Source organism: Cryptococcus neoformans, chromosome 6 (genome assembly GCF_000149245.1).
Source record: "Cryptococcus neoformans var. grubii H99 chromosome 6, complete sequence".
In the NCBI taxonomy this organism is placed as follows: domain Eukaryota; kingdom Fungi; phylum Basidiomycota; class Tremellomycetes; order Tremellales; family Cryptococcaceae; genus Cryptococcus; species Cryptococcus neoformans.
In genome coordinates, this window is record NC_026750.1 from 57,972 (window position 1) to 71,113 (window position 13,142).

Here is a 13,142-nt window from a genome sequence, read left to right on the forward strand (position 1 = left end):
ATGAGAAAAGTTGTTGTTTTACCTTTGAAAATGTGGTCCATAGACAGAGCATTTAGTCCTAGCCTTCAGGGCTAAGACTTTATTCATGGACCGTGTTGAGCCTTGAATATTTTCATGTCAATCAATCAGTTAATCAATCAGTCGGTTAGAACGAGCAAGCCGATTGATCGTATATGAGTATGTGATCCATTCCACTGTGGGTGGGCCTGTGAGTACAACTTTCTCCGCTCCTCACTTCCCCGCTTCGCTCCTCGTATTTCGCTTTTCCTCATCATTCATACACTGTTAAACTACAGGTGTATCGACCTCCATCTTCTCATCCTCCATCTCCCCGCCCTGCCCACGCTCTCTATGCTGCCTTTCACCATCAACTCCAACCCTTTCATTCTCACTGACGCCGGAAGAACCAGCTCTCATCAACTCTTCCTCCCTCATCCTCACCATCTCACTAGCCGTCCATCCTTTTTTACTCAGCCCTGCTGCAATGTTGGGTCCGAACATTTCTGTGACTTGTTCGACGTTGAGGGATGGGGTCGGGATGTTGCTTGGTTTTGGGGGGATTATTTGGGCGAGGGCTTTCTGTTGGAGAGGGGTCAGTGGGGGGTGGGAGAGACAAGAGGGGAGGAGAAAGGGACCAGGCGATGAGACTCACGATGGTAGCTCGTACAAGCGGATTCTTCCTTTTCCCAGCTTCATTATAAAGCCTCCCGGCCAACTCATCAATCCTCCTCACTCCCTCCCCCCTTTCCCCCCATATCCCAACTTTCACCGCTTGCGGTCCCAACCCGCCCAGAGCCAAGATCGCACCTTCATACCTCCCCGTCGGGGGGTTCGCCGCGCCCAAAGGCGAGGGGAATGGCGGAGAATGGAGGGCTTTCGTGAAGGTGGAGACGAGTCGGGGGATGAGGCCGGGGTAAGAGGGAGAGAAAGTGGAAGCAATTTTGGAGAGGACGTCAGATGCGCGGGAACGGATTTCGGTAGGGGATGGTTGGGAGGAGGCGGCGGATTGAGGCGGATGGGGTCCGAGAGGGACAGTGAGGATGATAGAGAGGAGAGGAGGGAGGAGTTGATGCATCTAATGTTTTCCCTTTTGGTTAGAACGGGTTTCAGATAAAGATGAAGAGATTAGGACTGACGTATGGTTCGATGAACAAACCCTCGTTAGCCAATAACGCCCCGACAGCATCTACCAAATGCCCAATACTCGCTGTCGGCGCCATCAAGCACTTTTGTATACTCTCACATAACCATTTCACCACGTACACCAACATCCCTGCGACGGCCACATCGTTGCGCAAAGAAGCGAGCGCTGCCAGACGGTGCCGTTCCGGCTCGCTCTCTGGTAATGTCGCAGTGGGGGGGACGAGGGCGGTGGTGAGGCGGGTAAAGTATAATTGAAGTTCTTGAGGAAGGTGAGCCCGGGCGGAGGGTTTCAGCGTCGTGCTCGCTGGCGCGGGTGCACCTTTCACTCTCTGCCCTCCTGCTCCCGCTCCTGCATGTATCGAAGAGGGTGCAGGATTTTCGGGCACGGCCGGCTGTACACCTTCGACAGCCAACCAATGTGCTTTCCACTTTACACCTGCTGAACTTGCGATACCCGCCGGCAGGGGTTCTTTCAGGTATGACGCAAAGTCAATCTCGTCGTCTGGCGTGGTGTATATTGTCTGTGGGGGCATGTTTGCTGCTGGAGGGGGTAAGTTAAGGGGATGGAATGATGGGATTGCAAGTGGACGAGGCGGGATAAGGATGGGCTAAAGTCATACATTATCGTTTAGCCCACAGTGCATAATGAAGTGAGACAGTGAAAAGCACAAACCTCGACGTTTAGAGCTTCCAAAGCATGCTCTACATCTTCAGGCATCAACGTCGACCTCTTGGCATGGACCATGAACTTTTTCGCTTCCTGGAGTATGAGATGGAGTCTGTACTCGACGTCGCCTGCGAGGAGTGTCGCAGCACCGGGACCAAGCGGGTCGAGCGGGAGCGACTGTGCGACTTCCTGGATGGATTCCGAGGGGTATATACCCATCATCTGTGGCGCTGGCATGGTGGGTGGTGAAAAGGAATGGATGGATAGCGCGGAAGAGGGTTGAGATGGGGATGAGAGATGGAGAGACGAGGATTCAAGCCGCGACTTTTGGTTTTGTTGTTGTTGTTGACTCTTTCCACCGTCCACACATTTCTCCACCAATGCCTCCGTGGAACGCCCCGCGCACCAAGGTGCAAATAAAACTCTCCATCCAGCGTCTTCGCACACTCCAGCAGAAAAAATCAGCACTCGCCAAATCATCACGCCGTGAGATCGCAGACCTCCTCGCCAAGGGCCGCGTGGAGACTTGTCGCCTGCGGGTGGAAGGCCTGATACAGGATGACATCTATGTCGAGCTGCTAGAGCTCTTGGAGGTGTGTCTCTGCGCGCCGTCCAGTGCAGCAGGATGGGCTAACGCGATCTGCTATCAAGTTATATCTCGAGATGTTGCAAGCTCGATTCAACATCCTCGAAGCATCGCCGTATGTCTTTCTCTTGCACATCTTATTTCAAAGGAAAACCCCAGCCGTAAAGACAACTAACTCGTACTCGGCACCAGAGCGACAGAGCCGGACCCAAGTATATCCGACGCCGTATGCTCCATCGTATACGCTGCACCACGTACAGAACTTAAAGAGCTGCAAGTCTTGCGGGAAATCCTCATGCACAGGGTAAGTCTTCTCGTCTCTTAATCGTCTGGCGTGTACAGTTCGTCGAATTATATCATTGATTTAAAAATCCAAAACACACACACGTACATAGTTTGGGAGAACATTCGCACTCAGCCTGCTCCCTACCGAACCACCCCCACCGACAGTCCCCGCCAGAATTGCACACAAGCTCAAACTGTTCACGCCCGGGGAAGAGTTGGTGGATGCTTATTTGTGGGAGATTGGCAAGTCTTACAAGGTCGATTGGGTGCCGGAGAGATTGGGCGCGGGTGAGGATGAAGGAGGGGAGGACGGAGGCGTGGTCAAGGGGGAGGGGAAGGAAAATAAGGAGGATGAAAATGGTGAGGATGGGGATAACGATGGTGGAGATGTGGAAAGTAGAGAAAAGGAAAAGGAATCTCAAGGATCACCGAAAAAAGTGGAAATCCCCAATGAAACAAAGCTGACAGAAGAAGAAGAACTTGCTCAACGGTTCGAGCGTCTAAAGAATTTATAGTTTGTCATAAAAAGTAAAATCTCTTGTCACAAATGCGGTCTTATGCAGGACAAAACGCTGTACTTCAGCCCCCTAATCTTGTCATACTTTCCTCACTTTTCCCTCTTTACTTTCCTACTCCTCGCCCGGTAACTCTTCCCTCTCCACTTCCCTCCCATCCTCCCACACAACCCACCTCTTCCCCTCTTTCCTCCTCACCGCTCTTTTCCAAAACTCTTTTCCCACCCCTGCCCCGTCCCCATTCTCCCCACCCTTGGAACCAGGGGTAAGCACCACCCCATTCGCACTGACATACACCGGGATCCCAGCGGCGACAAGCTTGGACAAGTCGAGGTAAATGTACAGCGTGGCGTTGGGCCGAGGGGTGATGGGGCCCGAGAACGAAGGGGCGAGGTGGATATGTTGGCGGGTCATCTTTTGGAGACCTTGTTCTTCTGTTTGATCGGTATCCATTAGCATAGCATCTCGGTTGATATAAAAACTAGGGAGAAAAACTTACTCAGCGTATCCCACAATTCCCATCTCGTGCCATGGACCATCAAGCCTACCTTCCTTCTCCCTTCTTCATCATCTTTCACTTTTTCGAGATGTGCAGTCGATTCGAGCTGGATAGAGTGGCCTTGCGTGGCGCGAATAAAATATTCACCCTTGGGGTTATCACTATTGGCGTTGGCGCTAGCGTCAGAGTCGGAAGCAGAGGTGTGTGGGTCCGGAAGGGAAATGAGAGGGAGTTCTGGAGGATCCACTGAAGTCAAGCTCTGGGCTGGAGCTGGGGCGGCGGAGTTTATGGACAAAGATGACGATGGTGCGGTAAGGTCGGTGGAAGCGAGGGAAGAAGCGATGATATCTATCGCGGCTGCATCTGGCTCCTTCCCTTTCCCTTGCCTTTCTCCTGTCCCAGAAGCAGTAACCGAAGCAGCAGCAGCGACGGCGGCCTCGCGATCCCTCTGCAATTGCTTCTTCGTCTTTCCCTGCGTAGGTTTTTTCTTAGGCCTTGGCGGCGAGGGATCATACCCCCAAAATAGCTCGAATCGCTTTTTAGGGTTGGTCTGCACGAGATGGAGGATGGTGGATTCGTCCACGCCTTTGAGTTTTGGTCTCGCAAGCTACACACGGTTTAGGGCAATAATGATAGGAAAAAGCACAAGATCAAAAGAAACACGACTTCAGTACCCTAGTGAAAAGAGGGAAAGAAGTGACGCACGACATCGGCAAGTTTGATAAACCCATCGGAACGGATATAAAGACCCTCCTTCTCAGCGCCGTGGCGGAGAATGTACGCCAATGTCTTGCTGTTTCTCACATCCGGGTCTTCGGGTGGGCGGGGCATGTCTGGGTAAAGTAGATGGGCACTGCGATGGGATGATATACCGACTTTTTAAGAGTGGACATGGCAAATATGCTCGGGTAAAAGTAATGTCGTCATGATTTGCGATGAGCCTTCCTTGAGCAGACTGTCCCGATCTCAGCGCGGTTAGATGACGGCCCGGACGGCGTCTTCCGCGGTCTTTCGCACGTTTTCTCATTCCCACCCACTTTTTTATATTCACCACCAAAAAGGAGAGATCCACAACCGCCACAGGGAGCGAGTACTGCAGCGGCCACGAGCAGAGGACCAGCGACCTCGACAAGTTTGGGTCCCGAATACAGCTCTGGCAAGAATACGAGCGCTGCAATTGCACATTCCCGTAACATACCTCCGCAGACTGCGTGCGCTGTCCGGCGAACTGCGACAGGCGGATTAGATCACCAAACATACAAGATATTTCAGGAAGGACAAGTAATCATACATTCGAATGACCCGTCCCCACGCCCACTCCACTTCCGCTTCCCAGCCATATCGTCCCAAACCCCCTCGTCTCCTCCGCCGATCCCCTTCCGAACCAGTCCGTGTCAATGATTCTCTCACAAGCTTGAACGGGGTGAACGAGGTGAATGGAGAAAATAGGGCATCAGCATCTCCCTCACAGCAGATATACGTCCTAACCGCCGACGGTTCACGCCTCTTCCTCCTCGATCCTACAAGACCGAACGGGGAAGAACCTCCGCCATACGCATCTTTCCCTATACAACATATCCCTGGCAGCGATGACGACGCCGACGCCGATGCAGATGTTGAAGAAGATGGAGGTGTTGGAGGTAGTGGTGATACGCTCGCACCGACGTCGAGTAGACTTCTCACCCCTGGGTATACTTCCACTTCCGCTGAGCCCACGGGCCGACATCGCGCACGGACGCTTTCTGCGTTATCGGCAGAACGCTCAAGACCGCGTACGAGCACGACCGCCTCTCGGCCTGATAATCGGCGTTCACGCTCTGCACTCCTGACAGCAACGGCGACTCCTGAACCGCCGTATGGCCGCGGTGCGCGCGGTGCGTATTTGTCAGCGGTGAGCTCGGCAGATGAAAGGACCCCGCTTTTGGCTGTTCATGCGCGCGGGGGTGTCGGTGATGGGGTGACGGACGCGGATGCGGGTGTTGAAGGGGAAGCAAATGGTTTGCTGAGGAGGAAAAGCGGGATGAGGAGAGGGTGGTGGAGAGGTGTGTGCTGCGGTGAGCTTGAGAAAGGGGAGCAAGTTGGTACTTGGTCAGATGGGTGGAAACGGTTTTGGAGACCTGTAGGGAAAGGGGAGTATTGGGCGAGTGCCTTCCATTTGATGTTCTTGAATTTCCCTCTTGTAAGTTTCCAAGTTGGAAAAAAACTCGACCTTGGCTGACGCATGCCTTTATTCGCTTTATTATAACAGGCATTGCTCGTATGGCCTCCTCTTGTCGTCGGTACACTTGCAGGTACAGCATTACTCATCACCCTGCCTATCGGTGCTGTTGTTTGGTGGATAACACTGTTCATCGCTCGATCGGCTGCCCGTCTCGAAGTAGGTCGCCTATGTTCTCTCATCGTGGCACAAGACTTGATGCTAATGTGATGCCCTACGGTATCGATCTTGATCTCTACAGACCATAATGCAAACATATTATCACCCTTTACCATCCTTCAAACTACCTCCTTATCATCCCATCTTTCACCTCCCCCTCGCTCCTTCGCCTCTCCCAACCCCTCTTCCTTCCCCGACTTCCGTCCCTTCCTCCCCTTCCCACCTCCATTGCCACCACTCCACCAACTCCACCCATTCTCTCCACGACGAAGAAAACCCCACTACTCCTATCCCTACCCAACAATGGGATAAACGATTCACAAAATGCTCATACGCCATGTTCCTCGACCACTACTCCTACTCCTCCCTCTCTTACTTTCTCCTCATCAAACCCGTCATCACCCTCTTTTCAACAATCGTGATCGTGGTGGTGCTGGTGCTAGGCGGGGTGAGTGTGGTGGGGTTGCCGATGGCGTTGAGGGCGATTAAAAGGTGGGGGAGATGGCAGGCAGAAGTGGCGATGGAGAATTTATAAGCGTATTAAGGGGATCTTTTTTTGAATGGATAGGTGGATGGGGATATCGGGGTTCTTTGTCTAGCCCCCCCTTTTTTTCTACATGATTTGAGGGGTTTATACGCTTCTTTTTTGGCGTATCGTATCCTTGGACTGTTTCTGTTTTGTCACAGTGTCTGTCCATTGTCCTGCTGGGATCTGAAGGATTTTTTCCCTCTGGTTGTATTTGTTCATGTATCTATGGTTTTTGGACCTTTACCCATTTATACTTCATATAAGGAAGCATATTTCATGCTTTAATGCTTCATGCTTCAGTGCTTCGTGCCCGTTAATACATAGTTGTGTACGTATAGTCACGGTTTGCGGGAAAGAATTTTGCTTTCCGCTCTTATTTCTATCGGCTTTACCGCCCTATCGGATTTGGCCGATCCCAAGATTGCCGAAGACAACCGCAAAGAGTATTTTTCTGGTTTTAAGCCTAAATTTAAACCGCATCGCGCTTTCTCAATCTCGCAATCTCAGCCTTATGTCTAATCTCATCTTGACAAAACGGTCTGTTGAGAAAAGGAAGCGCACATTCATCACCTCTATATTTATCGGTATCCATACTGAAACTACCTTCCCTCCCCCTGGGCGAGTTCAGCAATTTATGACACTATAACAATTATGGTAAAATACGACGCTGTCATCCTCGGTTCAGGAGGTGAGCCTGTCTTTCCTTCCTCATCCTCATATTATGAAATGATCCCCTCGGACCTGACCCTCTCAATGCCAAATGCGCGTGAATATATGCAGTCCTAGGACTTTCAATCGCCAACGAACTCACTTTGAAAGGTCTTAAAGTCGCTGTGGTAGGCAACGATTTGCCTGAAGATCTGGATAGTACTGGCTTTGCTTCTCCTTGGGCTGTGAGTTTCGTTTCATTCCCCCATATCCACAGTATCGACCTCGTACTACACAATTAGTTCGGAACAGTGATCGTAGCTGTCTTTACAAGCCAAGAAGGAGCTGATCGTGGGATACATGTGAAGGGAGCGAACTGGCACTCTTTTGCAATCAACGAAGCTGAGCGACGTCGGGATCAGTATACATTTGAACAGTTCGCTCGTCTAGCCAAGGAAATACCTCATCTTTGTGAGAGGCGTGCTTACTATTATTTATGGAAAGGCGAAGGTGCGTGGAAAGAGCCTTGGTACAAGGATGTGGTGTTTGGGGTGAGTCTGTAGTTGTATTATCATATCAGCGGTGTTTTTTTTCGCCGGTATATAGGAAAGGAAAGAGCTAACCTAATAAACACAGTACAGGATGCTCAAACCCGAGGAAGTCCATGCACCATTCAAATACGGTGTAACTTATGAAGCCTACACGCTCAACACTCCGCTCTACCTCCTCCATCTTGCTTCTACCCTCCGCTCGGCGCGCGTCCCCATCCTCCGCGCCCGACTCTCCTCACTCGACGAAGCATACTCTCTTCCCCAACTTGGCTCTGTAGACTTGGTGATTAATGCTACCGGTCTTGGGGCCCGTTCCCTGCTTGGAGTCGAAGACCCCACCGTTTATCCAGCGAAAGGACAGACAGTTCTCGTGCGAGCGCCGGTGAAGGAATGTTATGGCCTTGTAGACCCTCTCGCTCAACCGGGCCAAAAGGCATATATCATCCCCCGTCCAGGGCCGGACGGGTACGTCATTCTCGGCGGATGTTACTTCCCTAACGACTGGTCTACCAACGTCAACCCTGAAGTCGCAGAGGAGATCCTTAAACAGTGCCATACCCTCTGCCCGCGCTTGGATGGGAAGGGCGGAAAGGGCACATGGAAGGATATCGAGGTGATTTCGCACAATGTGGGGTTGAGGCCCGTACGTGAGGCGGGATTGAGGTGTGAGGTGGAGGAGAGAGTGATAGGGGAAAAAGTGAATGCGGGTTTGGCTACAAAGGGAGGGAAGGTAGGAGGTGGGAGGAAGGTTGGGGTAGTGCATGCTTATGGGATTGGGCCGGCGGGGTATCAGGCGAGTTTGGGGATCGCAAAGGAGGTCGGAGAGTTGGTAGATGGGTGGATGAAGAAGAGCAATAAAAAGGCGAAGCTTTGATTGTTTGTTCATTTGTAAATGTCGATGCAAAGGTATATGGATCTTCATCATTTAGTAATGAAGAAAGAGGAATGAAAAAGAACTGCAGATGAGAGGATTTTAGCACATCTTGTGATCGGTTGACTCGACAGCATTGTTTGTGATAGGACGGGTGCTGGAGATGCTGATGAGCGATCTGTGTACTTGGGATAGACGGTGTACTGTGGTCAAAGATAGACGGAGTGGTCGTACGATAAGGTATAGGGGATTATACAAAAAGGTATGTCAGTTTCGCATCTGTCGAAGCCCCTTTATAAACCAGCCTTTTATCGTGACCTTTATCTTTCGAACATGAACCCCATAATCCACGCTTTGAACAAAGACAAGCGCCGTAAGCCTAGGGACTCGGATTTTTTCCAGGCTACAAAGACATACTCATGGATCCTTTACAGAGGTGGAGGTTTCGGGCGTGTCACTTCTGCATAGCGCCGTGACAGGATCCCTTCTGTGAGGCCCTTGCAGTATTTCGAGTTACGTTGCGCCCAAAAAGAAACTTTTCTGAAACCTGTACTTTCAAAAATCCGAGAGGGATCAACTTGCTGCAAAGTGCCCTTTGTTGCCCTTTGGTCCCCGGGAGGGTAGCGACTTGCCGCGCCCGATGGCGCCACCTTTTTTATCGCCCAAAGTTGATGGCAACTTTAGTCATTCTCGTATTTTCTCAATAATGCATGAGAAAAGACGACTAGGCCACCAAGGTTATTCAATGCCATGGTGGCACGAGAATAAAAATTGGAAAGGACGAGAACTCTGTAGGTCACTTTTTTTTATGACCGAACCACCCTGTTGTGAATACTGATATTAAGACAGGCATGTTCTGATTCTTGGAAGGCGAAAGACGGTGGAGCAGGAGACAGGCAGTTTCAAAGGAAAAGCAGACATTGGATTGATGGGTTTGACTGCTGGTTTTCGTCTTATTAAAGCAGGACAGCGTGACAACCCTGACAGATTCTGAATACCGAGAGTCTTGATCCCGCCTTTTCTCCCGACCTAAATGTCATAGAGAACATATGGTATCTCTTAAAGACCAAGGTCGCGGCTTTCCCCAGAGTCGCTACGTCGCTTAACGAGCTCTGGGAACAAATGCAGAAGGCGTGGGATGAGATCGACCTGGAGCTGTCGAAGGATCTGATAGATGAGATGGAGCAGAGGCGTGTAGCGGTGTGGAAAGCCCAAGGGAAGTCTACCAATACTAGATTATTGTGAATTATGCATAGAACCTGTCTATGTGCTTGGTTTGCCCGAGAACATGCACTGTAAAATGGTAGATGCAATCGATGTTGTTTGCACAAGTAGAAGACGTTGTTAGCAGAGGTAGAAGGACGGGATCAAATGGAGGCGCCTTCTTTTCCGTAGGTACCGATACGCATGCGTTGCGCACGGACATCGTTCTGTCATGTCTGCTAATAAAGACAAAAAGCAGCTTTTGCGCTTGAAACCGCCAGTTACATGCAGCTGTTTCACCTGCATCGTCCATCCTCCACCGCCGCCGCCCGCCCGACTGTGCAGGATGCAAGGAAGGAAGGACGAGGGACGCGACGCGACGCGTTGTGGATGTACGAATGCGGGGGTACTGACTGCCCAGCACGGTCCTTCCCCCCTCCCTTCTCCCCGCCACTTGTCGCTTTGAGGCGCAGCATGTATCCCGGCATCCATAAAGCCGTTCCTTTCCACTCCTTTGTCGCCCCGCCATCCCACCTCTTCCGGGAGACCCGCTTCCTTTCACCCGCCGCTGCATCCCCCCCGCCGGCACATTCATAAGACAGGTAGGCAAATGCAGCTCGTTCCTTCTCCCATCTGTCTCTCCTTCGGCCTTCGAGCGCTTACTCCTCTTTAGCACCTGGCGCGTTCTCTTCTTGACTCGTCCGCTCACACTCACAGCGCCTGCCTTGACCCGACTCCGTATATAGCTGCCGAACAGCCACCCGGTCACCCTCCAACCCATCTAACTCATCTAACCCATCTGATCTATCCGTTTCCCATCCTATCATGTCAACGTCCACTTGCCGCCATGCCCCAGACGACAAGCTCGTCAATGACCCCAACGCAGCTGCAAACGCTGGCCAGGTGCAGGAACGTACGACCAAGGGATCTTCTTCCTCTGCTCCTCGCAAAGTCAGGTTCAACGTCGGTATGTCGCCGTTTGGACCCTGTCCCACCTTTTCCACATTGTCATATGTGCTGACACTTGTCTTGTCTTCTCTTTCTCAATCTGTTTTCAAAATCTCCATTTCCCTTTGTCACTTCCGCCTCATCCCGTTTCCCTCCTCCCTCATGTACACACCTTGCCAAACTCAAAATAATAGGAAACAACTACCACGTAGTCGATGTCATCGGCGAAGGCGCCTATGGGGTGGTCGCGTCCGCCGTCCACCGTCCATCAGGTAGCAAAGTAGCTATCAAGAAGATTGCACCGTTTGATCATTCAATGTTTGCGTTGAGGACATTGAGAGAGCTGAAGCTGTTGAAGTACTTTGCGGAGGAGGGTGTTAGTGAGAATGTGAGTCCCTTTCCTTTGGTTAATTTTCTTGGGGTTTGCGTAAACGATGTGGTGGTGGAAATGGAACGAGTTGGGGATAGAGCAAGGAATAAGTAATAAGCTAATGTGTTTATGTGACTACGAAGATTATCTCAGTGCTGGATATCGTCAAACCACCTTCTTACGACACTTTCAAAGAAGGTATATCATTCCTTTTCTTCCTCCTCCACCTTGTCCCTCTTGTTTTCCATCACTAACTTCTCAACCGCTCTTTTTTTTTTTTTGGCTGTGGAAACGAAACAGTTTATCTTGTCCAAGAACTTCTCGAAACAGACCTTCATCGCGTGATCCGAACCCAAGACTTGAGTGACGACCACTGTCAATATTTCTTATACCAAACATGTAGAGCTTTGAAAGCTTTGCATTCTGCTGAAAGTAAGTCTTATGTCTCCCCTTTTTGCTTTTCCCTCTTTTTCAGATCCAAATGGGACAAGCTGACCCTTCCTCCTTCATCCAAAGTCATCCACCGAGACTTGAAACCATCAAACCTCTTGTTAAACGCCAATTGTGATCTCAAAGTATGCGATTTTGGACTCGCACGGTCGACACAAACCGCTTTCCCGGCGGAGGGCAATAACCAGGGATTCATGACTGAATGTAAGTCCCACCATTTCACCGCTCCATCCATCAGGGCGGTAAAGCGTTTCAATGCTGGATGCTGATGACTTTCTCCCCTCTTGTCGATCCTCCAGATGTTGCAACAAGGTGGTATAGAGCACCAGAAGTTATGCTTTCGTTTAGAATGTACACCAAGTCAATCGACGTATGGTCAGTGGGATGTATACTCGCAGAGATGTTGAGTGGAAAACCCCTTTTCCCGGGGAAAGATTAGTGCGTCCTCTCGCTTTCCCTCTCTTCTCATCCCCCTTCCCGGCCCCGTTCCTCCATCTCGACCTTTTTTTTACAAGCAAAGGTAAAAGGAAAAGAGAAAGATGGTGCTGATCAAAGTTTCCAATTTTCCCACATTTTTAGCCACAACCAACTCGCCCTCATCCTTGATGTGTTGGGTACACCTACTATCGATGAATTTCATGCCATCACTTCAAAGAGGTCAAAAGATTATATTCGATCTTTACCGTAAGTTTCATTCCCCCCTCATCCTCTTCACCCTTGTTCCCCTTCTCTTCCCTTTTCTTCTTTCCCTGCCAATCTTCCAACTAGACACTGACAGTTACCACTTCAATATTTTTTTTTAGATTCCGAAAGAAGAGGACATTTGAAAGTATTTACCCAAACGCGAATCCGCTCGCTATCGATTTCTTGAGAAAAACCCTTACTTGTAAGTCATACGTTCATTTCCCCTCCTCTCCCCTCTCTTCCCAAGAAAAAAGAGAAAAAAAAAAAAGCCAGCTCTGACCCCCGATCCCCCTTTCCTCGTCCCAATAGTCGATCCCCGCAAACGCTACACAGTCGAACAATGTCTCGCCCACCCTTACCTCGACGCCTACCACGATCCGGAAGACGAACCGTCCGCGAAACCGCTCCCGCCCTCGTTCTTTGAGTTTGATATGGTGAAAGATGATATTTCGAGGGAAGAGTTGAAGAGGCTGTTGCATGAGGAGATTATGGGGTTTCGTCCGGTTTTGGAGGGGTAGGTCGGTATGCGTTGTTGGGTTGAGACAAGGTGGGTGGGATGGGTAGATAGGGTGAGGGAAAGAAAAAAATGGGGGGAACTCGAGAGATTTTTGAGATTTTTGATGGTTACGTTTTTTTCTTTTCAGTATTTATTTTTACCATGACTTTGTATATGCCCATATCCAGTTACAACTAGAATTATATGATCAAGTAGTCGTTGAATACCTTTATCGCCCTTTCTTTAATTCAATATCTGATAAACGTATCGATGCATTGCTTGCCCTTGACGATCTTACACTGAATCCGTTCGTTGTACTT

General features: G+C 50.3%; 6 protein-coding genes and 2 non-coding genes; 5 read left to right on the top strand and 3 right to left on the bottom strand.

Moving 5' to 3' along the window:
- Positions 1-2: 2 nt before the first annotated feature.
- On the bottom strand, positions 3-2,215 carry CNAG_02536 (transcription initiation factor TFIID subunit 6). XM_012194827.1 has 4 exons: positions 1,817-2,215; positions 1,137-1,751; positions 653-1,075; positions 3-579 (listed from the first exon to the last, which is right to left on the bottom strand). The coding sequence occupies exons 1-4, from the start codon at positions 2,045-2,047 to the stop codon at positions 286-288; spliced, it is 1,563 nt and encodes a 520-aa protein (XP_012050217.1). The 5' UTR covers positions 2,048-2,215; the 3' UTR covers positions 3-285.
- Positions 2,137-3,716, top strand: CNAG_02535 (hypothetical protein). XM_012194826.1 has 4 exons: positions 2,137-2,403; positions 2,462-2,511; positions 2,589-2,700; positions 2,792-3,716. Exons 1-4 carry the CDS (start codon positions 2,191-2,193, stop codon positions 3,194-3,196), a joined length of 780 nt encoding a protein of 259 aa, XP_012050216.1. The 5' UTR covers positions 2,137-2,190; the 3' UTR covers positions 3,197-3,716.
- CNAG_02534 (tRNA 2'-phosphotransferase) lies at positions 2,769-4,576 on the bottom strand. XM_012194825.1 has 3 exons: positions 4,401-4,576; positions 3,696-4,302; positions 2,769-3,630 (listed from the first exon to the last, which is right to left on the bottom strand). Exons 1-3 carry the CDS (start codon positions 4,524-4,526, stop codon positions 3,311-3,313), a joined length of 1,053 nt encoding a protein of 350 aa, XP_012050215.1. The 5' UTR covers positions 4,527-4,576; the 3' UTR covers positions 2,769-3,310.
- Positions 4,577-4,731: 155 nt separating this feature from the next.
- CNAG_02533 (hypothetical protein) lies at positions 4,732-7,028 on the top strand. XM_012194824.1 has 3 exons: positions 4,732-5,874; positions 5,944-6,072; positions 6,155-7,028. The coding sequence occupies exons 1-3, from the start codon at positions 4,993-4,995 to the stop codon at positions 6,605-6,607; spliced, it is 1,464 nt and encodes a 487-aa protein (XP_012050214.1). The 5' UTR covers positions 4,732-4,992; the 3' UTR covers positions 6,608-7,028.
- Positions 7,029-7,083: 55 nt separating this feature from the next.
- Positions 7,084-8,937, top strand: CNAG_02532 (D-amino-acid oxidase). XM_012194823.1 has 4 exons: positions 7,084-7,289; positions 7,382-7,494; positions 7,618-7,800; positions 7,886-8,937. The coding sequence occupies exons 1-4, from the start codon at positions 7,253-7,255 to the stop codon at positions 8,672-8,674; spliced, it is 1,122 nt and encodes a 373-aa protein (XP_012050213.1). The 5' UTR covers positions 7,084-7,252; the 3' UTR covers positions 8,675-8,937.
- On the bottom strand, positions 7,141-9,225 carry CNAG_12516. XR_001045848.1 has 5 exons: positions 9,089-9,225; positions 8,977-9,023; positions 7,738-8,874; positions 7,413-7,651; positions 7,141-7,350 (listed from the first exon to the last, which is right to left on the bottom strand). It is a non-coding gene; the product is annotated as a hypothetical RNA (non-coding RNA).
- Positions 9,226-9,372: 147 nt separating this feature from the next.
- Positions 9,373-9,941, top strand: CNAG_12517. XR_001045849.1 has 2 exons: positions 9,373-9,462; positions 9,521-9,941. It is a non-coding gene; the product is annotated as a hypothetical RNA (non-coding RNA).
- Positions 9,942-10,111: 170 nt separating this feature from the next.
- CNAG_02531 (CMGC/MAPK protein kinase) lies at positions 10,112-13,111 on the top strand. The gene is made up of 10 exons (XM_012194291.1): positions 10,112-10,476; positions 10,548-10,841; positions 11,017-11,210; positions 11,336-11,390; positions 11,493-11,624; positions 11,709-11,846; positions 11,942-12,080; positions 12,222-12,326; positions 12,446-12,528; positions 12,636-13,111. The coding sequence occupies exons 2-10, from the start codon at positions 10,700-10,702 to the stop codon at positions 12,842-12,844; spliced, it is 1,197 nt and encodes a 398-aa protein (XP_012049681.1). The 5' UTR covers positions 10,112-10,476; positions 10,548-10,699; the 3' UTR covers positions 12,845-13,111.
- Positions 13,112-13,142: the final 31 nt, after the last annotated feature.